This window comes from Anoplophora glabripennis, unplaced genomic scaffold (genome assembly GCF_000390285.2).
Source record: "Anoplophora glabripennis isolate ALB-LARVAE unplaced genomic scaffold, Agla_2.0 scaffold650, whole genome shotgun sequence".
Classification (NCBI taxonomy): domain Eukaryota; kingdom Metazoa; phylum Arthropoda; class Insecta; order Coleoptera; family Cerambycidae; genus Anoplophora; species Anoplophora glabripennis.
In genome coordinates, this window is record NW_019417724.1 from 167,776 (window position 1) to 192,488 (window position 24,713).

The 24,713-nt window shown below is 33.9% G+C and overlaps 1 protein-coding gene across 2 annotated transcripts in view; it reads left to right on the plus strand.

Moving 5' to 3' along the window:
* LOC108912629 (alpha-mannosidase 2) overlaps positions 1-24,713 on the plus strand; it is a 31,243-nt gene that overhangs the window by 3,470 nt on the left and 3,060 nt on the right. For both annotated transcript variants that reach the window (XM_018717920.1, XM_018717919.1), the window contains exons 4-14: positions 2,704-3,005; positions 10,167-10,353; positions 10,434-10,611; positions 10,667-10,851; positions 12,257-12,442; positions 15,930-16,197; positions 16,256-16,422; positions 16,613-16,816; positions 16,883-17,067; positions 24,007-24,140; positions 24,192-24,467. In XM_018717920.1, the coding sequence (XP_018573436.1) occupies positions 2,704-3,005; positions 10,167-10,353; positions 10,434-10,611; positions 10,667-10,851; positions 12,257-12,442; positions 15,930-16,197; positions 16,256-16,422; positions 16,613-16,816; positions 16,883-17,067; positions 24,007-24,140; positions 24,192-24,467 (2,272 nt within the window). The remainder of the gene's footprint in view (positions 1-2,703; positions 3,006-10,166; positions 10,354-10,433; positions 10,612-10,666; positions 10,852-12,256; positions 12,443-15,929; positions 16,198-16,255; positions 16,423-16,612; positions 16,817-16,882; positions 17,068-24,006; positions 24,141-24,191; positions 24,468-24,713) is intronic.

The window sequence follows — 24,713 nt, forward strand, 5'->3', positions numbered from 1 at the left end:
TTTCTTATACAAAAATATATTGGCAATAATATAGTACCACCCGGGTACCACGAGTGGCACAGATCCCTTACGGTAGATAAAAACAAAGAAAACAGAGTACCAAAGCCAGCACACTCGGATTCAGATAGTGCAGAAGATTAATGTTTTATTTTTATCTTTCTTTTTATCTTTGTATTATTTTTTTATTAATAAAAATAATGGAATGATTTTGACCAAGACATTATTTGTCCTTTTTTTTGCAGCGCAAGAGACCAAGTCAGTTTTTTTTTGCTAAATTTGTGATGTTAACTAGCAGTTTTTTATGCCATAATATCATATTTGCTTATTTGCAAGTATAAGTAATTGTTAACAAAACGTAAAGTGGACTAAGTAAGTATTGGGATTTTATGATAAAGTCTAAATTTTCCAATGTAGTTTTCTTAAAACTAGTCAAAAGTGACTTGAACACTTTTAGCAATAAGTCAACGCTATGTAATATTAGAATCTCATATTCACTTAAAAAACAGTGAAAATGTTAAGAATAGGTATTAAAGTTAGATTAGTGACCGAACAGTACAGTAGGTCAAGATTCATTCTCGATGTAGGTCAGTGGTCAGGGGCGGTCCGAAAAGGAGTTTAAATAATGATTTGAAAATATTATTTTCCTTCGTAAATATGAATTTTAAAATTTTTTAATGGTGTATTTGTATCCTACTTATTTTTTCCTATATTCCCTTAAATTAATGACACTATGACTGAAACACCCTATATTATATTCGCAAGTTTCGTTCATGTGCTGCAACTCAGTACACTGTTTTTAATTAAAAATATATAGTGGCATCTGCTTGTTTTCTGATAAATAAATGATTATATGATTAGAAAAGGAATACTGTTTTTTTAAACCAACAAATATACAAGGTGCGGCAAGATAAGTTCCTTATTTGAAATGAGCTCTCTGAAGCTGATGGGAGTCCCAAGTGACTGTATGTGGTCTTGTTCCGAGAGAGGGGATCCTAAAGTTTTGTTAACTTATGTCTGAGTCGTCATCATGCGTTGGAGTAAAGAGCAGCATGCGTTTACCTCAGAGGCCTACTTTTCCAGCGGTCATTTGATTGTTTTTAACCCAGCGTGCCTTCCGAAATTGCTTCAATTTTACACCATTGGGTCTTGTCCCGGACCGGAAGTCAATTCTTTTTCAGGGAAACTGGTTCTGTGCAGAAAAGAAGAACTGAAAACGCACGTCCCATCAAAACATCTGAGAACATCGAAGCACTAAGGGTTAGGCGAACTATGCACGATGAACTTCATTTCCATCAGTACAAGTTGGCCTTTGTGCAGAAACTTTGTGAACGAGGCTTTAATGCTCGAAGAAATGCGTGTGAAGCACTTCTTGAAAACGTGCTTGTGTTTTTCACTAATGAGGCTCATTTTAATTTGACTGGATATGTCAATAAGCAAAATATGCACTACTGGGCTGCCAACAACCCCCGAGAACTCCATCAAATGCCTTTGTATTCACAACGTGTCACCGTTTGGTGCGCAATCTCGGCAAACAGCAGAATTCGGTTCAACCAGTATATCGACAATGGGGGGTGTCTCTTATCCAATATAATTTTTAAAACCATGTAAACTCCAACTTTAAATGTTTAACTTTTTAATAAAAAAAAAAATTTAAAATACATGTATTTACTACCTTTTGTTTTATTGCATTAGGAAATAAGGATCTTGCCGCATTTTGTATACTCTAAATTGCAACAAAAATATAAACAAATAAATTATAAATGAGAAAATAAATATAATGTGTTATTAACTATTGCTTTAAACCATCCTATGGGTAAAAGTTTGCCGTGGTAGTTATTTAATAGTAAATGTTTTCGAAATCACGATTTTTCCTCATCAAAGAAAACACCTGGAGAAATGAAATGGTAACTCGGAACCCGAAGATGTACCATCAAAACCCTAAAACTCCGGGTCAAACCTAGAGATCTGGCAGCCCTAATAATACATCAGGCAAGAATTTTGTCTGTGGGATTAAATATTATTTGCATTCCTAGATTTTTGGTATTGAGGTTTGACTTGATTTGAAAATATTTAAAAAAATAATTTTTAATTTGTTTGAATTAGGTAATGTCTTTAAAATAAGTATCAAATATAAGAGCTAATAATAAACATAAGTACACGCAGTTGATTTAGTGTTTTCGGTTGTTTGAAGAAAAAAAAATTATTGTAATGCCTTCTAGCTGCTAACTGAGACAACATCGGATACGGATAAGTTTAGTTAAATCATCTTAATTTGACACTAAGTATATGTATGTATACCGAATATTAAGACACCCTGTATTTATTTACCAAATATTGTTTTACTTTAACTGCAGTTTTGTTAAAAAAATTTTACTAAATTTTATACATAGAAATGTATATAATTTCTTGCTGAGTTCTATAATTTTACTTCATCAAATGAAGTGGATTTTATTATATTTTAAATATAAAACTTAAAACAATATATTTTTTCAAATATAGCCAATTGTAATAATGCGGTGGCCAGTAGTTTTTCATGGAGAATTAGATGATAAGACAACTGGTTAACTGGTTTTCCAGGAATTTGCCTCAATACCCGCCCAACTTTCCTATCCGTCCCTGGCAGAGGAGATAGAAATTGTACATACTTATTTGTGTGATTTTTTTGTTATATATTTTATTTATACACTTCTGATAACTTGACAGGTTGTTACGAAACAATCAATTGGAAATTGTAACTGGTGGATGGGTAATGAATGATGAAGCAAATTCACACTGGGTATCGATTTTACATCAGCTTACAGAAGGTCATCAATGGTTGCAGAAAAATTTAAACTACACACCTATAAGTAGTTGGGCTATCGATCCATTTGGAATGAGTTTGACACAACCCATGTTGCTGAAAGAGATGGGTTTGCAAAATATGTTGATTCAGCGTGTGCATTATTCTGTTAAAAAACAATTAGCTATGACACAACAATTGGAATTTAGGTGGAGGCAGTTGTGGGGTAAGTAATATAAGTGTGCCCACATAGTGTTTTAGATGAAAAAGAGAAAACTTCTTGTTTTCCATTTTATGTGAAAATTCTTGTTAAAAAACTTTGCTTGTGTTCAAATGTACAGAAATGTAGTTTTAAGTATACCAGGTGTCTCCCCTATTAAGAAATTATATAATTATTTCCAACATTGAATTTGCATAGGATATCCCGATTGTTGTTATCGTTGCTTGTGATGGTGGTAATGACAGAAAATTTTTGAGCAGAAATTTGAGTTTGAAAAATGAATCAGCTTTTTTAAAAAATAATCGCTATCATATTTTTATTAATATTAAATAATTATACAGGGTGTCCCATAAGCACATGATCAAATAGGTACTGCAACATCCTTTGGCTCAAAAGAAGACGATCTGACCTAACTTCCATTAAGAAAAAATGTCTGGCTCCTTTGCCATTGACTGTCAAAGTTCTTGAAAAAAAAAATGTTTTTTGTAATATCTGGAGAATGTTAGATTTTAACCCTTTCGCTGCGCAATACGTCTGAACGTAGCTACCGCGCCGTGCGCGATTGTTTATCGCGTGCGAATATACGTCTGGAGCAGTTAGACCACTTATAGTTTTACATTATGTTGTGTTAAATTACGATTTACGATAAATTTTACAATTTTATTTTGAATAAAATACAGTATATGTACATAATAATGTATAGAAACTGAAAGAAACATGAACAATCTTGGTACTATTACCAGTACCTCTCTCCATAAAAATATTTGTCACAATCGGTATAAGCTCGCCCGCAAAAAATTCGCCTTACCAATTGCAATAACCGAGTCACTATGCGCACAGTTGCGAATATATACGGTTTGAGCAGCCTGATCCAATTTAACTATTCATGCGAATTTATCCGTCTGGAGCAGTTTGAGCCCTATAAATTTTTAGCGAATATATACGTTTGGAGCAGTGAAAGGGTTAATGAAACTTGCAGTGGACTTATTCCTAAGTAAAACTCATGTTTTGATGAAGCAACCGCATTCATCTGCCTTGGGCTAGTGGTAAATTCTTGAGTGTCTTGGTACAAGAATTACCAGAACTTTTTATTTGGTCGCTGGAATTAATTCATTTTATTTTTATTGATGCATCAATCCTTTTTCGAGATTTTCGTGCTCTTGGTAAAATCTTGTAGCATTCATTGTTTTTACGCAAAAATTTTTTTTTCAATTTTAGACAATCATTATCACTACTACTCAAGTACAACAAATACTCACTACTATCGTAGTAAGTATCTTGGTGAAATCTTGTAGCATTCATAGTTTTTACGCAAAAAATTGTTTTCTGTTGCGATTTAACAATTTTAAATGTATCGCAGTAAATCTGCTCTTTTACAAGAAGCAACTTTCTCTAATAATAATTACCAATTCTTTTACCTAGGATATCAATATTGAAAGTAAAATGGTCGCAACTTTAAAGTCTGTCACAATGCGACGGATTGAATATCATTTTACTTCATTAGATTTATTTTTTGTTAACACTCAAAAAATGTAAAGACGTACTTAAGAAAGACATAATTTTCTTTCTCGAAACTGGATAATAGTTACATAGATACGATAGATGATGGTGGAATTACAAGACGTGTTCGATATGCCCCCCATTTTCCTGGATGCATAGCTGGATCCTTCAATTGAAATTGAATTGACCCATCCTCAACATTTTTTAATCTTTCCGTATTACGTCCGCCTCGTTTTGAATCCTACGCAATAATTCTTCCTGGAATTCCACAGGAGTAGCATACACTTTATTTTTCAAGGCCCCATAGAAAGAAATCTAACAACGTTAAGTTGGGGGACCTGGGGGGCCATTCGACAGGAACATCTCTCCCTCTTCTTCCTATCCACTTGTGTGGAAAAGTATTATTTAAATGTGCAGTTACATTTGCACTAAACTGCGGAGGAGCACCATCGTGCATGAACCACATCTGAGCACGAAGATCGAGAGGGACATCTTCCATTAGAACCGGAAAAGTATTCGTAAGAAAATTGAAATAATTTTCGCTATTCAAGCGGCGCAGCATGACATAAGGACCCAGAAGGATATCACCGATGATCCCGGCCCAAACATTTATTGGAAATTCCACCTGAAAGTGGCTAATACGCCTCGCACGAGGGATTTCATCTGCGTAATGGTGAATAAAATTTGGCTAGTGAAATTTGGATCGCGTGTCGACACTCCTTAAATAAAGGGGTGAAATTGAAGTCCTCTCAAAATGGTATAGTAAAAGCTCCTGAATAGACGTCGCATGATAAGGATGGAGAAGCTGCTGTCTTATGATGCGATTAATTGTACTTTTTGATACGCCAAATTCCACTGTCAGACGGCGAGTACTGATATTTGGATCTTCAGCGACCCTATTTAAAACGTCTCCCTCAATTGCTGCATTTCGTACTTCAACGTACAGTCAACGGCTGGAACACCTAATTGCCCAGTCTCCCGCAAACTCTTTTCAATCCATGTAAATCGGTAATTTGGAACCCGTCGATTTGGGTATCGTGCGACGTACACGCGTACACTCCCACCCAAGTTGTCTTCGCAAAACCCTAAGACTTTGATCAATCGGTCATCTCTTCATTAGAAAACGCCATTCGAAACGAATTAATTGACAATTCATTTATTATCAAATGACATCATCGCTTACTACGATAGAAGTAATTGTAGTGAGGAGTTGTTGTACTTGAGTAGTAGTGATAATGATTTTTGCATAAAAACTATGAATGCTACAAGATTTTACCAAGAGCACGAAAATCTCGAATAAGGACTGATGCATCAATAAAAATAATAAAGTGAATTAATTCCAGCGACCAAATAAAAAGTTCTGGTAATTCTTGTACCAAGACACTCAAAAATTTACCACTAGCCCAAGGCAGATGGACGTGGTTGCTTCATTAAAACATGAGTTTTACTTAGGAACAAGTCCACAGCAAGTTTAATTAAAATCCATCGTAACATTCTCCAGATATTACAAAAAACATATTTTTTCAAGAACTTTGACAGTCAATAGCAAAGGAACCAGACATTCTTTCTTAATGAAAGTTAGGTCAAATCGTCTTCTTTTGAGCCAAAGAATGTCGCAGTACCTTTTTGATCATGTGCTTATGAGACACCCTGTATAGGTAATAAGAACAAAAGAATTATTTTTTGTGTGGATAAAATGCCGTTTTCTTATAAAATTTAAAAAAAATTAATTATATGAGATTAAAAATTAAAATTTATTGTTGTTTCAAATATGAAATGTCGCATACCTTTTCAATTTCTTCCTTTCATTTCTTTTTTTGAATTAATTGGACCGCCCACCTATATCTCCTCCACTGGTGGCTAGTAATACTTATTCATATAGCGACAAACTGCCTAACCGTAAGTCACATCGAATTTTACTTAAATATCTCTATTCGCTTTCAAGATATTAAAACATGTCCTTTTTTTTGGAATTCTTAACACCCTGTATCTCGTAAACGAAGCGTTTTCGGCTGTATGGTTATATATATATATATATATATATATGTGTATGTATGTCATATTCTCATTGCAGAACAAAGCTATGAAGCTCTTAATCTTAAAACATCAAATTTAATGCCTCATATTACTGACTGGTTTCAATTCAATTTATTACTAATAAATGCTAACAAAACAAATTCTATTTTATTTAGGCATAGCAGAAATGACCATAACTTTCCCAAAAAAATAAATATTGATAATACTGACATTGCGTATATAAGTACCACTAAATTTCTGGGAATCACAATTGATGAGCACATGAACTGGAGAGCACCTGCACAACTGCTTTGTGGTAGATTAAGTAAAATCTGCTATACACTTAAAGAACTTAAAAAGGTGGTGGATCAGAAAACACTTATTACAGCATACTATGGACATTTTTATTCTGTTATGACCTATGGAATTTTGTTTTGGGGGGATTCACACAGTTGGGATCTATTTGTGATTCAAAAGAGAGCAATCAGAATTTTATCAGGCCTAAGACTAGGTGCTTCATGCCGAGAATCTTTTAAAATATTAAAACTATTGACACTACCGGCTGCTTATATTTATGAATGTATGAAGTTTGTTTATTGTAACATGACTTTGTTTGAAAATCATCTAAATCCAAATATGCATAATACGAGACATAATGATAAGTTTTGTTATCCTAGTCATAAGACAATCTTATTGGAAAAGGGATGTATTTATAAGTGCTTGAAAATATACAACTTGCTTTCAAAACATCATAAGGAGATTAGATCATTTAATACTTTCAAGACCATTATTAAGACGAAATTAATTAGTGCAGAACCATATCAAATTGAAGATGTAACAGAAGATACTTTTAGATAAATAATTATGGAATCTGTTTTTAAACTTTTTACTTTCGTTATAATTTTTGTTTTTTGTTGATTGTTTGACACTATTTGTTCATTGTGTGCTTGCTTGATTTTAACAAATTCTTGTTTAGCTTGTGCTTTATTTTAGCATTTAAGTTTTTACTGCTGTTATTACGAAGAATTCATTACCATTTTATCGGGGACCACACAGGCGGAAGGTGTTGAGCGACCCAGGTCTCTGGTAGGCTGCCACAGTCACGTTCCGAGCCTGCCTTAGGTCACCCATCCCAGTTCCAGTCTACGTCCGTGATGCTTACCTCGGCCGATCGAAATCCATCGGCCAAGACACCCGGCTAGGCGGTCCCCTAGTTATATATATACAGGGTGCTCCAGATTTTAATAGACATACTTCGGGAAAGTACTAAACAGCAAAAATTAACATCACTTTGCTCTGTGAACATAGGCGCAAAAAGCCACCTTTTATGAGATACAGAGCGTTGAAATTAACAAAAATTAAAAAAAATTTTTTAAATATCTGGAAAACCACTTTTATCAAATTTATTCAAATTTGGTACACATTTTTTTTTTTAATAATTCTAATTCTGTATGCATACAGTCCAAATTCAAAAACCAGTGGCGGAGAAACATGGATATCGTTTCCCTATTTAAAGTAAAACTTCTACGCCACTGAATTAATTGGTAATATGAATACATTTTATAACGATCTGAAACATTCCGGATGGAAAAACATTCTTTTATTTTTGTCGAAAAGTAAATAGTTTACGAGTTATGAAACATATTATCCCAGTAAACATCTTACCACCTTGACTAAATTCCGATCTGATTTTAAATTGGACAATAGCCTCTTCCAGTTAATTGAGGACATACCTTCGGACCAACGAATCGGGACCTGATTTCAAATGAACGGGGCGCCAGCACATTCTGGCCAGGTAGTTCGTGAATGGCTGACTAACAACTACTAAAACAGATGGATTGGTCGGAATGGCTCCATACCTTGGCCACCTAGATCACCTGATCTAAATATTTTAGATTATTTTATTTGGGGGTAACCTACAAAAATGACGTTTATGCAGTTTTAATCAGAGCTGCTGTGAATTCTATATCCAAAAGATGCCAAAAGTGCATTGAGTTTGGAGATGGACACTTCGAACAATTGATTTAATTTATTTATTTTTCATATAACTTTACTTGTTGCTCGTGTTACTTGAAAGTTGAGCTCGACATGTTTGCTATGATACTGAAAAAAACTGTATCAAATTTGGATAAATTTGATGAAACGGTTTTCCAGTTATTTAAAAAAATTATTTTATTTTTGATAACTTCAACGCCCTGTATCTCATAAACGGTGGCGTTCTGCACCTATGTTGATAGAGCAACGTGATATTAATTGTTGTTGTTTAGTACTTTCCCGAAGTTTGTCTATTAAAATCTGGACCACCCAAATTCATTTTATTTTTCCCTATTTCAACGTTTTGTTTACTTGGATAATATGTCTCATAACTCGTAAACTTTTCGACAAAAATAAAAGATTGTTTTTTGATCCAGAATGTTTCAGACCGTTATAAAATATATTCATATTACCAATTAATTCAGTGGCGTAGAAGTTTTACTTTAAATAAGGAAACGATATTCTTGTTTCTCAGCCACTGGTTTTTGAATTTGGACTGTATACGTACAGAACTAGGAGAAATATTTGAAAAAAAATTCGGATAAATTTGATGGTTGTTTTCCAGATATTTAAAAAAATTGTTTTATTTTTGATAATTTTAACGCCCTGTATCTCATAAACGGTGACTTTTTGCGCATATGTTCATAGAGCAACGTGATGTTAATTTTTGTTGTTTAGTACTTTCCTGAAGTTTGTCTATTAAAATCTGGACCACCCTGTATATATATATATATTTTACTTATTTTTCCCTGAGGTTCATGTCCTTAAAGTTTGTCAACTTCATACTCAAACATCCTGTATTATATGCTGAAACATATATTTATTTATGAGCTACTTAACTGTTCTGGATAAAACCAACTTCTGTATTTTAAACCATTTCATTGAGGAGGATACCCTGTATCTGTTGGTTCACTAGAAAATATATTTGAACATAAGGAGATTTTTTTAACAAAATTAACTTTGTAATGATTGTAATTGTTGCTATGTTGTACAAAGTGGCAGAAAATTAGAACTAGGATTGTCGAACTTTTAAAATAAGAATAATTTTGAAAAATCGTTTTTTTGTAGATACTTAAAATTACACAATTATACTTTAATATCGACAATAATTTTAAAATTATGTCTAAATTTGAACACAATTTTAGATTGAAATTTTGGAAGGTTTATATTATATTATTATATTTAACTAATTTTAATGTTAATTGCCTAAACCTAAAACCCGTGGTTGAATTATCTACTACTTTTAATTCTATTCAGGTGTTACCCTTTATTTCAGATTGATCCTTTTATTAAAATGTAGAGCACTATAATATTTACTGTTTCAGCTACACCTATGACTACTTTAAAAAAAGATAAGTTTATTACGCCATATCATTTCAAAACCTCAGAAATCGATTATTTATCTCTATATGAAAAATGTTTGTGTTTAACCAAAAATATTAAATATTTGTACACACAAAAGCATGTGCTGATTTACTAACTCAAGACAATAAATATTTACTAACGAATACAAAATTTTCATTCATATGTGTGCTCAAATATCGAACATCCAGACAAAAATAAAAAATGTCTAATGATGATCAGGAGCATATGTGTTAATTCATTTCTTTTTTTTAGATGGGACTGGCAAAACTGATATGTTTACTCACATGATGCCTTTTTATTCATATGACATTCCGCATACCTGTGGACCAGATCCTAAAATATGTTGTCAGTTTGATTTTAAGAGACTTCCAAATCATGGTTTATATTGTCCATGGAAGGTTCCTCCTCAGGCTATTACAGATAAGAATATTGCAGAAAGGTAATTATAACAAACACTAAATACCCAAAAGCTGTTTATATTTTTTTATATAGATAGTGGAATAGTAATTTTATTTCTAGAGCTCAACTTTTATTAGACCAGTACAGAAAAAAGTCAAAGCTGTTCAAAACGAATGTAGTGCTAGCTCCACTGGGAGACGATTTTAGATATGACCATCCTACAGAATGGGATGTTCAGTATGAAAATTACCAAAAGTTATTTGATTATATGAACTCTAACCTCAATCTAAATGTAAAGGTATTAGAATCGCAATAGAAGTGTATTAGTTATTAAATTTTGAGATATTTTTCAGGCACAATTTGGTACACTATCTGATTATTTTGCAGCACTTCACAGAGAGTCGAAAAGCTTTGATTTTCCCATTTTATCAGGAGATTTTTTTACATATGCAGATCGAGACGATCATTATTGGAGTGGTTATTACACTTCTAGACCTTTTTACAAACGAATGGATCGAGTTCTGCTGTCATATGTGAGGTATATACGAGGTTTGATCAAAACGCAACGGGAATTTTCAAATTGCGCGTGTTGTATCTTGTCTATCGAGTTGCTTCTTTTTTGTGTATTGTCATGACGTACCTGTCAGTTTTTAGGCAACTGCCATGCTTAGTTTGTGTTTAGCGAGCTAATGTGTAAGACTTACCTCAGTATTTTTGGTGATTTTGTTGAAATGTCAGATTAGAGAGTTTGTTTGATATTTTGTGTTAAAAACGGAATTAGGCGCAACGAAGTGTGCAAAATATTAAAAAAGGCCTTTGGCAACGATACTATGTTACACCCACAAGTTTATCAATCAAATATTTTCAGGAAGGCCAAGAAGACATCGAAGATGGTCAAATGTGCTACTTCTAACTATAATTATGAATCATCATGAATTTTTACTACCCGGTCATACAGTTAACATGGAGTGCTACTTAGTTTGTGCAATTTTCATGAGGTAATCAGGAGAAAATAACAAAAACACGAGAAGCAACTCATAGATTTTGCACCACGACAATGCACCGCTACATACCGTTCTGCTTTTCCAACAGTTCTTGGCGATACACAACACCTATTTTTCAAACAGGAAAGGATACTCAAAGGACAACGTTTTCAACAATAGATGAGATAAAGACAAATTCGCAAATCGTACTCAAGACGATACGTAAAGACGTTTTACCAGTATATCACAAACTGGAAACTACATTGGAATGTGATAAAAACTGAACATTAAATAAATACTTTCTTATACCTGTTTTACATTGACAATTTATTGATGAATTAATTGATGAAGTCGCTTCATTAAGAATTTGGACAAGTGTAATGCACCAAATCTGCTGTAAAATAACTTCATGAATTTATTCATCAAGTTCTTAACGAATTAGAGCATGTTCTAATTTTTGTCAATTTCTTCGTGAAGTTCAGAAGTACCAACCCAACAGATTTCCAGCCTCAGATCAGTAATGAGGTTATGTTATTGGAATATGTAAATAATTGTGTGGCGCCGTACTAGTTTTGCATTGTTTTTACCGATTTGTTACTTATAAAAACTAATATTTATATAATATGTGTTAAACCGATACCGCTGTTGTATCATTACAATTATGAGTGGAAAGGTGACATTTTTGAAATTCAGAACTGACTCATGCGTCGAAAAACCTGACAAAGTCTATAGCAGTGTAAAACCGCACTGTTTACCAATAAATTTGTGAATTAATTCATGAAGAAATTCGTCAATTTATTCATGAATAAATTGTCAATATAAAACAGCTATTAGAAAATTAACAATTCCTGTTACTTTTCGATCAAACCTCGTAAAACATTTATTTTAAAAAAAGTTAATGCCTGACTGAATTATTTTCAAGCAGGTGATACATATTATGAATGTTTATTTTGTTTCTAGAGCTGCAGAAACCATCCACACATTAGCACATCTCAGTAAAAAACCTGGTTCTTCTTGGATAGCGGATAAAGAAGATGGTTTGGAAAAACTAATTTTAAATGCTCGATTAGCTCTGTCATTGTTTCAACATCATGATGGAATTACTGGAACGGAAAAAGATCATGTTGTTATAGATTATGGAAAAAAGTAAGTCAATTTCTATATATTTTCATTCCAATTGTTTAAATTGATGATAAGATAGATTTTTAAGAGGTGTAGAATGACTACTCTATTTATTTATTTATTTATTTAACTTTAAAATTCCAATATTTGATAATCCTAATTTGGTTTATCCCTTTGAACTCTTGAATTAGAAGAAAAAACACAAAAACAGTCAGTCCTTTTTATTCATTATTTCCAAAAATAAAAAAGTGTATATAAAGGTTAAAGTCAAAATTGCAATTTTAAACTTGAAACTAAACTAAAAAATTATGAGTTTAAAGCAGTGGTGGCTCGTGATATTGAGAATAGGTGAAGTATCTTTTTTCACTGACTAAAAAGGAAAAAAGTGGCGCAGGCGAAAATTTTTAAATTTTCAAGGTCAAACGGATTTAAATGAATCTAGAAATTTTAAGTTACATTTATAATATTATAGAAAAACTGAAGTTTGCAAGAAAGATTTTCCTTTAGATTTTATAAAAAAATAGAAACATTAGTTCAACTAGCGAACATTAACGCACACTGGACATGTATGTTCCAAAGAAGCTTTGTGGTTACGACAACCTCGCGTGACGTTCCCAAAATTGTTAAATCTCTCCTTATTCCACATGCCCGACTTTACACCCACAATTAACATTCACACAACCACTTGTACTCCGAATACCATTCATTCCGAAAGTACACTTTGTCTTTTGACTTCCCCCTTTTTCCACATCGAGAGAAGGCACAGGTCTCTCGCAATTTAAAAAATCCTTTTTGTACTAAATTTTCCATCTGGAAAATGGCATTTCCAATAAAGTACATACTGGATCATACATAGGAAACATTTCTACAATTATTATACAAAACAAATATTAACTAAGAACCTTTATAATCGTGCACTAGGCGATGTATCATATACCAGGTGATGGGCGATGACAATGCTGTTTCAATTTCTTCGTCACTCGTTCCCCACACCGTAGCTTACTCCGGTGTTGGCCGCTTCGTTACCATGACAACCGCCATAAACAACGCTACGAAGAGAAGCAGATACAAACTGATTTCAATCTGCGTCACTTATTTATTTTATTTACAGTATAATCTCTATAATCCGGCACGTCACTACACCGGCACGTCCAGTAATCCGGCGTTATTTTTTCCGCGTTTGTTTACTATTCCTGAAGAATATAGTTTATACAGTTACAGTTTAGTTGAAAGATTATTTTACAGAAACATAAAAACATTACAATATACATATATATGCATACACAACTGTAATATGTATGTATCTATGTATCAATCTCTTTGTTAATAAACAATTAAAAATAACGTTTTTTAATTTAATACTGTTTACATATACATTTTCCATGAATCCGAATTTTCCAGTACTCCGGCACTCTTAGGTTTTTAATGGTGCCGGATTAGTGAGATTGTACTGTATTTATTGATTTTATTTATTTATTTATTTAAATTATTTGTCCAACAGTGAAAATCACCAATTACAGGACAGAGTATACAAATATATAATATTTACAAACATGTGAGCATACAGAACAAAATGTAAAGAATAAATATAACAAACATACCGGTAAAATAGTGTAATAACAAAAGAAAAAGAAAAAAAAGAAGAAAGAAATAAGAAAAAGCTGCAACTACTCCCTATGCATCATCAATTGTTTATGAATCATGAATTGTTGACACTTCTAAAAGCTATGTACAGATGTTGCAAACTACAGTTGAATATATCACTAGAGTTACAGATTAAGTTATAATTGTGTGACATAAAAGAAACAGGAGACTTCAATCCCACATTGGTACTAGAAGCAGAAGTATAAAAAGTAAGTGGAGAGCGGCAAGCCGGCCTAACTGTTAAGAAATTCAATTGACTTAGAATCTTGGGACAGTCTACTTTATTGTTTAATAGTGCATGTAAAAATTTCAAACTATGGAAGTGGTTTCTGTACTATAACGAGTCGAGATTGAAACGTGTTAATAGTATTTTGTAATCACATCCACGAGCAGGATATACGCCAACACAACGAAATGCGAGATATTTCAAAAACTTTTTTTGCACCGAATCAATTAAACTGGCTTAGTTAATATAAAAAACAATCCAAGCCGGAGAGCATTATTCCAATTTGGAACGGATAAATGCGTAAAATAATTTAAACAAAACGACATTATCTATGAATTCACGACGTTGTCTAATCACAAAGACCAGCGAACTAAGTGTTGAGGACACCAGATATTGAATATGATTTGAACACGTAAAGTTACTATCGGAATAGATTCTCAAATCTTTTATGGTATCCGTGCGTTATAAGATGTCCGAGTTAATTTTGTAATTGAATATAATGGGCTTAAGTTTACGTGAAAAATAAACGACTTTACACTTGGAGATATTTAAATGCAAATTATTTGAATCGCACCACTGGACTATTTTGTCTAATTGACTCTGAAGGTGAAGACAGTCATCATCAGTTAAGACAGTCAATGTAAGTCGCAATATCATTAACAAAGATGGAAAATAGGAGGGGACCTAGATTGGAGCCCTGAAGTACTCCAGAAGTAATAGAATACTGACTAGACTTAAAACCGTTGTAAGTGACATACTATAGACGATTTGACAAATATGATATGACAGTTGTAAAAAGTTGCCACAAAGTCCGTATACTTCGAGTTTATGGAGGAGTATGCCGTGATCAATACGATCGAAGGCCTTCGAGAAATAGGTGTATATGACGTCCACCTGCCCACACTGATCAATAACATTACATATAAACTGTGTGAAACACATCAAATTTGTGGTAGTTGATCTCTTTTCTATAAAACCATGTTGTTCAGGAGATATGCCTCTGAAAAGTGGAAACATACGATTATACAACGACATCTCGAAGACCTTCGCCAAATTGCATAACAAAGTAATGGGCCTATGAAGGGTCACCGCCTTTGAGGCTTGGACAAACACTTGCCACCTGCCACACACTAAGAAAAGTTCCGGTTTTAAGAGCGAGATTAAATGTATATCCCAGCAGGTTAGCCAAAATGAACCGACAATCACGAGCAAAGAAACTTATGTATACTATACGTTGTATGGTACGAGGTTGATGTTCGCACCCAACGAAGCAATATTTTTTTTAGAAGGCGTTTACCGCACAACTATTCTGTTTATTTCTCCGTATAAAACAAACAAACGCAATACATTTCCAATATAGAATTATACCTAAATTATAAAATTCATATAAAATTAACAATAATTTTAAATTGCACAACCAAACGGAAATTTTAGGTGAAGGGGTGCATCACTTCCGTCACCTGTCGAGCCGCCACTGATTTAAAATTGAAATTCTGAGTTTAAAGTTTGAATTCTGAATTAAAAAGAAAATCAATTAGAAATGGCTTTCATAGACTTTTAAACATAACTGTTAAAATATATATTTTTAATCTTACATGTTACTAGAACAGTTAACCTTGTGCTACTTTTTTTTTATTTTAGAATGTTATCAGCAATAAGTGGCTGTCAGCGAGTTATTCAAATATGTACCCACATTCTACTAAATGGTTTAGGTGCTGAAATTCCATCCAAAGATGCAAACTACTATAACATTGATGATGTTAGACATTCTCATGATGCTCTTTCTGACCACTATCAAATAACTATTGGAGTCCCTGAAATGCGTACAAAAAAAATTGTTATTTTTAATTCTTTAACTTCGACTCGGCACGAGGTCGTTACATTTTATGTTTCAACCCCTTTTGTTGAGGTTTGTTGAAAATGCGAATATATATTTATTGATACTAAACTTTATTAATAACTTGTAGGTTATGGATTTTCAAGGTAAACGAATAAAATGCCAGATTTCACCAATTTTTGAATATGGGTCAACGATGTCTCTAACTAAATTTCAGTTATCATTTATAGCAAATGTACCTGCTTTTGGCCTAGTTAGTTACACTGTGAATGCCCTATGGGAAAACGAAACTCCAAAGTTAGTATGTGTTTAATTTTTTTTCAACATTTTCTGGTTTTCCGAGGCCATTCAACATCGTAAAATATTTTTCACCTCAGCACTGAATTGTGGGACTGATGATTGAACAATTTAAAGTAAAGAAACTACTAAGCTTTTTTATTTTGATTTTATGTGGTGTTGTTTAATGGGAGTGTTTGTTAATTTTTAGGGAAACTGTTCATTCCGCAATAAAAATTTTTAATCATTATGGTGAGGTTCAGGCGCCAAGTGGATTTGATCCAGAAGTTTCACCAAGTTCCAGCGAATTTACTTTACAGAATTCTAGAATTACGGCTTCTTTTAACAATTTAGGTTTATTAAAAGCATTAAAAGTAAGAAAAACTACAATCCCAGTTCATCTAGATTTTGCCAAGTAAGTGAAAAAGAGATATTTTTTTATTATTTCTGTGTATAAAATTTAATATATTTGCCGCTTTAGGTATGGTGTAAGATATCGGCATAATGTGGAAACCAGTGGTGCCTATTTATTCTTACCCGATGGAGATGCGGTACCGTTACAAATAGAAAATGTGGCAGTTAATATTATAGAAGGACCATTAATGTCATCTGTAACTGTGCAGTTACCATATATGCACCACACTGCTATATTGTATAATAGTCCAGGTCAGTATTTCCCAAACTATGGGTCGCGACTCACTGGTGGGTCGCGAACAAATATTGAGTGGGCCCTGAAATGTAGGACGGATTAGAACCTTGTTCAGCAGCACACATCCGCGACCGCAAAAGACTTGACCCACTCGGCTATCGCCGCTGTAGAATTCTGTGGTTAAAAGTTATATTTAAGTTGTGAGAAGTGGTGAAGCTTAGGTTAAAGCTTGGTGGGGAAGCCTATCCCCTCTTACTTTCCCGGTTAGCATCACTGATGAGGGACTGTCAGAGCCAATCAGAGGAGTGGTGCGAGAGAGGAGAGTGCGGGCGGGGGCTGTGCTGCCGCCGTGATTGCGAGTTGGACGTCTTTTGTTTTTGTGTGGTTACGTTTCGTGTGTGCGGTGTGTGTGTTGTATTGTTTACCGTACGCCATTGTAATCTTTTTAAAAACAATTATTAACATTTGAAGATAATCATGGACAAGTGGTTGAAACGTGGAGCAAAAACTACGTCGCCGCCGCCAGTTGATTACGAACAAAGTAAAGAAAAGACAGAAGATGCTCTGTTACTTGACAAAAGTGGCACTGAATCTGACTTCCAAGCTCCCTCAACGAGTTCACATGAAACGAAGCGCTGGAAAGTTGTACGAAAATATGACTGAATATTTGAAATTAGGATTCACTTGGAATCATGACAGGTTAGATCCGCGTCCTCAATGCGTGATTTGCTACGAAATACTAGCGAACGAAAGTTTGCGTCCAAGTAAGTTAACGCGTCATATAGAAACTAAGCATTCTCATTTTAAAAACAAGCCAGTAGACTTTTTTCAAAGAAAATTGTTGGATATGAAATTTTCAAAAAATAATATGAAAATGCTGTATATGCCTCGTACCTCATTAGCTTGAGGATTGCCAGAGTGGGGAAACCTCATACCATTGGCGAAGACTTAGTCTTACCATCGATTAAAGATGCTGTTGGAGCCATGTTTGACAAAAAAAAAGTAAAGGAAATCGAACGCATACCACTATCCAATAACACTGTTGCACGACGAATTGACGAAATGGCTGAGTGGGCAGAAGATGAATTAATACGAAGAGTAGTTGGTAGTAAATACTATACTGTACAACTAGATGAGTCTACCGACGTTCAAGGCCTGTCTCAACTACTTGTTTTTGTGCGTTATATATGGCAAGGCGACGTGCATGAAGATATTTTGTTCTGCAAGCCAATTAGATGCGGAACAGGCTAAGAAATTTTCAATTCAATTGATTCCCATATAAAAGGAAAAGGTTTAGAATGGAAGAACTGTGTCGGTATATGCACTGACGGTGCGCGGGCTATGTGCGGGAAAAATAGCAGTGTGGTTACAAGAGTTCTTGAAGAAAGTCCCTGTGCTTTGTGGACTCTTTGTAGCCTTCACAGAGAAGCACTGGTTTCAAAAGCATTACCCGATGATTTAAAAACTGTGCTAAATACAGCTGTAAAAATTGTAAATTATATTAAAACAAGGCCCTTACAAGCACGTTTGTTTCAAAAACTGTGTGAAGAAATGGGTAGTCTTCATACATCTCTTCTTCTCCATATGGAGGTACGTTGGTTATCCAGGGGGAAAGTACTGACACGATTAGTGGAACTACGGAATAGAGTAACAATTTACTTAGAAGGAAAAACAGAATATATTGAACATCTACTGGATGAAGAATTCGTTCCCAAGTTAACATATTTGGCGGATATTTTTTCCAAATTAAACGAACTCAACTTGTATCTGCAAGGTTCAAACGGATCCGACATTTTTGCAGTTCACGATAAAATTCGAGCGTTCATGAAAAAGCTTATTTTGTGGGAGAGTTGTATTAAGAATGGTAAATATGATTGTTTTGAAACACTTGAAACCTTTATTGTAGAAAACCAAGTGCAGCCAAAGATGATCGTACTCTCTGCAATGTCCACTCATTTATCATTGTTAAGAAAAAACTTTGACACCTATTTCGGGGAAGAGATGAAAAAGCTCGAAACGTCGAATTAGATTTGTAACCCATTTCAGGACAAACTACCAACTAATATGTCGACAAAAGCAAGTGAAGAGCTCATTGATTTATCAGAAGATACATCACTGAAAAATACTTTCAATCGCAAGCAATTAACGAAATTCTGGCTCTCGGTTGCTGGGAACTATCCTTGCCTGTTTGATGAAGCTGTGAAAGTCCTCCTCCCCTTCACTACCTCATACCTATGTGAGGCCGGATTTTCGACTATGGTTAACATTAAAACTAAATACCGAAATAAATTGGACGTATCAAACTCACTGCGATTAAAAGTAACTAAAATTGAAATTGATGCTAAAACTGTAATGACCAAAAATAGAAAACAAATACATCCTTCCCATTGAAATAAACTGTTTGTAGGTTATTTAAGTATTAAATAAAAAAATATAAATATATTTAAGTTTTTTTTTTCTTATTTGAACAGCAGTCCTCATTGATATTGGTAACACTTTTTCCATAGTGACTGTTTTTGGAACTACAGTACAATTTAAGTAGTTCCGCAACTCATGACTGAGCATTACCAGTATTTATGCCCCCTTTTCTCTAACGCAGCCAATAGGTGAGTCGCAAATTTTTAAGTTTTTGTTAGATGGGTCGGAGTCCAGTCAACTTTGGGAACCACTGGTCCAGGTTATTATATGACGTGTTTTTCTTTCACCTTCACTTTTACTTTCTACATTAACTTATTTCTTTCACATCTACACATCTGATAATAAAAAAGTGATATTATTACCTAAAATCCACACCGACAATGAAATTCTAAGTATCTTAAAGATAACTCACAGTATCCGTCACTAGTTGATACAATAATTAGGGGTAGGTCGGGTAGCCCTGGACACTTAAATGAATTGCAAATAAAAATACAATAAACAAATTTTCTATCTTTATTTTTAATCTAATCTTAAAATCAAACTAGGAACTTTTTCAACCATATTAATCAAAAATTAGTAATCATAAAAAAAAAATTAATGAAATATATTAAAAAATACTTTGACCTTAATTTTTTGGCTACAAAAAAGATGGCGGGTAGCCCCGAACACGGTAATCAATGGTAGCCCAATCGTTTCTTGGCCTTACAAACATCACAATAATAATGAATATCTGAAGAATCCATATGAACACAGTCTGCATCGGCCCAGTCCTTGCACTCATGATACTCAATCCAGTCTTTAAAAGTTTTGCTACATATGATGAATTCGGTCTCTTTTCCTTGATCTACTTTAGAAGATTTAAATTTTTTTGTTATCTTCAACGTCTTTTTAGAGTTTTTACCTTTTTGTTTTTTTTTTCTTCGTTCTTTTTATTGACTTTACTTTTCTGTATGTTCCCTATATTTTTTTGTATTGCTAAGAGGTTAAAATTTCGCTATTTTAGGTTTTTCGAGCCCGTATTTTTTTGACGCGTCAGTAAATGGTAACAATGGATTTATTAAATCTGTCGTGCTAGTTGAAGGCACCGGGTTCAGTTGCAGGCAATGTAATGGAAGGTACTGGCGATGATAAATTGACTGCTAAAGGCTGATTTCGGCATATTTCTATAGCAATAGAAATCATTTTAAAATAATTTTCATAAATAAACAAATAGGCCCATTCAGTGATATATAATTTTAAACTTTTTCTTTAGTATTTAACCACCTAAATATATCTTAAAAAAATTAGGTCAATAGGATTAATAATAAGTGATATATTTAATTCTGAATTTGTAAGACCCTTAAAAAGGTCAACACTGCGAGAGAACAGCTAATGACGTCACGATACCGGCCACTCGGCGATCAAGTCGCGAGCAGACGGAGAGATGTGTAGATATTTGCTATACTCTTACCTATATTATATACCTATATTTTTAAGTGTATAAATAGAGAGTGTATAAGGGATATACATCAAGTCTTGTTGAAATGCATTTTTCACACAACATATTTATTACAAACATAGAATGTCTTGGAATATCTAAATACATTTTCGGATTTTCCTCAATAACGTAAATGGTTCGCTTTTCTACATTTTTTGTTGCTTTCCATTTTTGTACAAATGTACCCAACGTACTAGACTCGGTACTTGTGGATGTATGCGACGACGTGTATGTGCGAGCAACTCAGAACAACCCTCGTTTTTCTTTGGTTGCCCGTCTAGGGGGTTGTAAAATATTATTATTTAAATAAATTGCTTATAGGTGCCTCTCGCAACGTATTTCGAAATTTTTGTGGACGGGAACGTTTAGATGGGGTAGAATTTTTTTTTCGACATAAATTTGAAAATTCTGCTTTAAATGTTTAAATAATAATATTCATAACACCTTAGACGGGCAACCAAAGAAAAACGAGGGTGGTTCTGAGTTGATTATAGGTCCCTCTCGCCGACGTATTTAGAAATTTTTGTGAACGGGTACGTTTAGATGTTTTTTTGGTCGGTATAAATTTTAGAATTCTGCTCTAAATGTTGAAATAATAATATTTACAAAACCCTAGACGGGCAACCAAAGAAAAACGAGAGTGGTTCTTAACTGCTTATAGGTCCCTCTCGCCGACGTATTTCGAATTTTTTGTGAACACGAACATTTAGATAGAGTAGAATTTTTTTCCGGCATAAAGTTGAAAATTGTGCTCTAAATGTTCAAATAATAATATTTTACAACCCCCTAGATGTGCAACCAAAGAAAAACGAAGGTGGTATTGAGTTGCATACTGTGGCTGGGGAAACCGTGGATAACATCACACAAACTTTTCATTTTTCGGTAATGAAATAAATATTTTATTCGGAGTCGATCCCGAGGTACTTTTACAGCCTGGAACTATTCAATATTTATACAATCCTCGGTTTCGACCCATTTAGACATAAGAACAATGATTAACGAAACTGCCAAGCGAACCACACACCGTATGTATTAACACAGAATGGGATGAGAGCGAGCGGAGTGTTCTGCCCGTCGCCCGTACCGGTATTATGACGTCAGGCAATGGTTGCTCAACGTTTTTCCGCGCTCTGTTTTCATTAATTTATTTCACACATTTCTCGTTGAAACAAAAAATTGATTTTTGGCATACTAACTAATTAAAGGGTAAACTTTTGAAATATGCAATAAAAAAATTTTACAGAATGGGCCTATTGATGAAGCAATTGTAGCTCGTTAAAACAATATTGCAAAATTCTAAACTTAAAACAATGTCCGGTAGTACCCGACGTTATCATGTCCAGGTGTATGTATGTCGGGGGGATGGTGGAAAATTGCTTCTCCATCGCAGCACTTAGGCCTTATTAGGCCCCTTGTACACCCCCCTTTCATTACTCGAGTACTTTTCTTCAAACCGTCCTATTACTACACGGGTGGCTTGGTGGCAAAGTCTCGTATAATTTTTATGTATGATAGCATGGTCTTGAGTTACAGAGATTTATTGCTCTATTCTCATTACCATTTTATCGGGGACCACACGCAGGCGGAAGGTGTTGAGCGACCCAGGTCTCTGGTAGGCTGCCACAGCCACATCCCGAGCCTGCCTTAGGTCACCCATCCAAGATCCAGCCTGCGTCCGTGATGCTTACCTCGGCCGATCGAAATCCATCGGCCAAGACACCCGGTTAGGCAGTCCTCCCGTGTCCAGGGGTACCCGATCTCTATCACGCAACATTTTTAGTCACAACTTTTAAATTATACAAGAAATGTCAAAAAATACTTTTATAAACTTTAAAAATATCAAATTTCCTACAACTTTAAACTATAGACGCATACTTACTTATGCTCTATAACAGCGGTCGGTAACTGGCGCACCGCAGTCCAGGTCCGGACTGTGTAAGGTAAAATACTGGATCGCCAAAAATTTTTTGAAAGTATAAATTACTCAAATAAATTATTTAAAAAATATTTTTTTTATGTTTGGGTGCCACGCACATCATTTTTTCTAGTATTTTACAATTGTGTGACTGATTTCAGTTCTTAATGGTTAGTAAGTAGATTAAATTTGAGTGCAAATTAAAATTAAAAAGTTAGTAAGAAATTGAAATTTTTTCTGAACCTTATTAAAAATTTTCAAAAGTATCCAGACCCCACCTAAAATTACTTGCCGACTCCTGCTCTATAACCTCTAACGAAATTTGAGAGGAGCAACGAAAAATTTTTGTCGGGAACAAAACACACATTAACATTCAATTCACTCAGTGCCCGCACCACATCTGAGTTGTATTTGTATTTACTCTATAGGACGCACCATTAAAATTAAGTTTTACCTACACAACGTTATTGGTTTCTTAGAAATTTAAATGTCTGTGGTTATCCGCCGTCCGGGGCTACCCGACTTTCCCCTATATCGCAGACAGGTTGTAAAATCTGTGTTTTATAAAACACCTAGCGTTTTATAAAAGGTAGCCAAAATCTTCATTGACTTTGCATTATTTCATTGTCTAGCGAGATACTTTCTAAACGGCTAGACGTAATAGGCACATGAATAAATTTAACATAAAAATACTACGTTGTTAATATTCATTTCAAATTTAATGTAAATTTATTAGTCAAACTGCTATTTCATTTTATAAAATGATTAAAACAATTTAAGCGTTTTATGAAACTACTGAAATGCTTGAGCAGGAATGTCCAACAGTTGACGATTTTAAAAGTTTGGCAATCTCAACACGTGTTGTTCACTGTTTTCCAAAATGCTTAATCAGATAGTAAAATACCGCAAATTCAATGATGATTTTGTTATCTGGTCTCCTTTTATAAAACAACACATTTTATAATCTGGCTATGAGATATACCTACAAATTCAAGGAATTGTTACGTTACCCAATTGTCAAACGTCAAACATCTTTTGAAATATATGTAGGTGTGTGCTAATCACTCTTTATTATCAAAACGAACTTAAGAACTACCAAAATAGTTCTAATGATTAATATGATTTAAAAATCTTTTAATTTTTCAGGAGCCGATGGTATTGGTATAGAAATCCAGAATATTGTGGATATAGGAAAAACCAACAATTTTGAGTTAGTTATGAGGTTATCAACGAATATAAATAGTTCTGATGAATTTTTTACTGACCTTAATGGCTATCAGGTTTTTATTATGTTAAATCACATTTTCTACAGTTAACTTTGTATATTTTAGATTATAAGGAGGAAACGTTTTAAAAAGCTGCCTCTGCAAGCTAACTATTATCCAATGCCTACCATGGCCTACATCGAGGATAAGGAAACTCGACTCACTGTGATAACAAGCAGCCCTTTAGGTTGTAGCTCTTTATCATCGGGTCAGATTGAGATTATGCAGGATCGAAGGCTTAATCAAGACGACAACTTGGGATTAGGACAAGGAGTATTAGATAATCATCCAACTAAACATATTTTTAGGATACTACTGGAAAAAAAGACACATAGCTGTCAGGTAAATAGTTTTTAATTCATTAAAAGGAAAACAATGTATTTTCATTATATACTTGCATTAACCTTACTAAAACGTCACTCAGTATTACTACAATGTGGATATTCTCTATATGGGGTAACTCCAATAGCTTGTTTTTTAATCTAATAAATTCTTGTGTAAACCACCACTGGATAGCATAAACCGAGGCACCCGAAATTTTTTGTATTAGTGAACTATCAACGTTGCCAGTTTTTAAGTCAACCTATA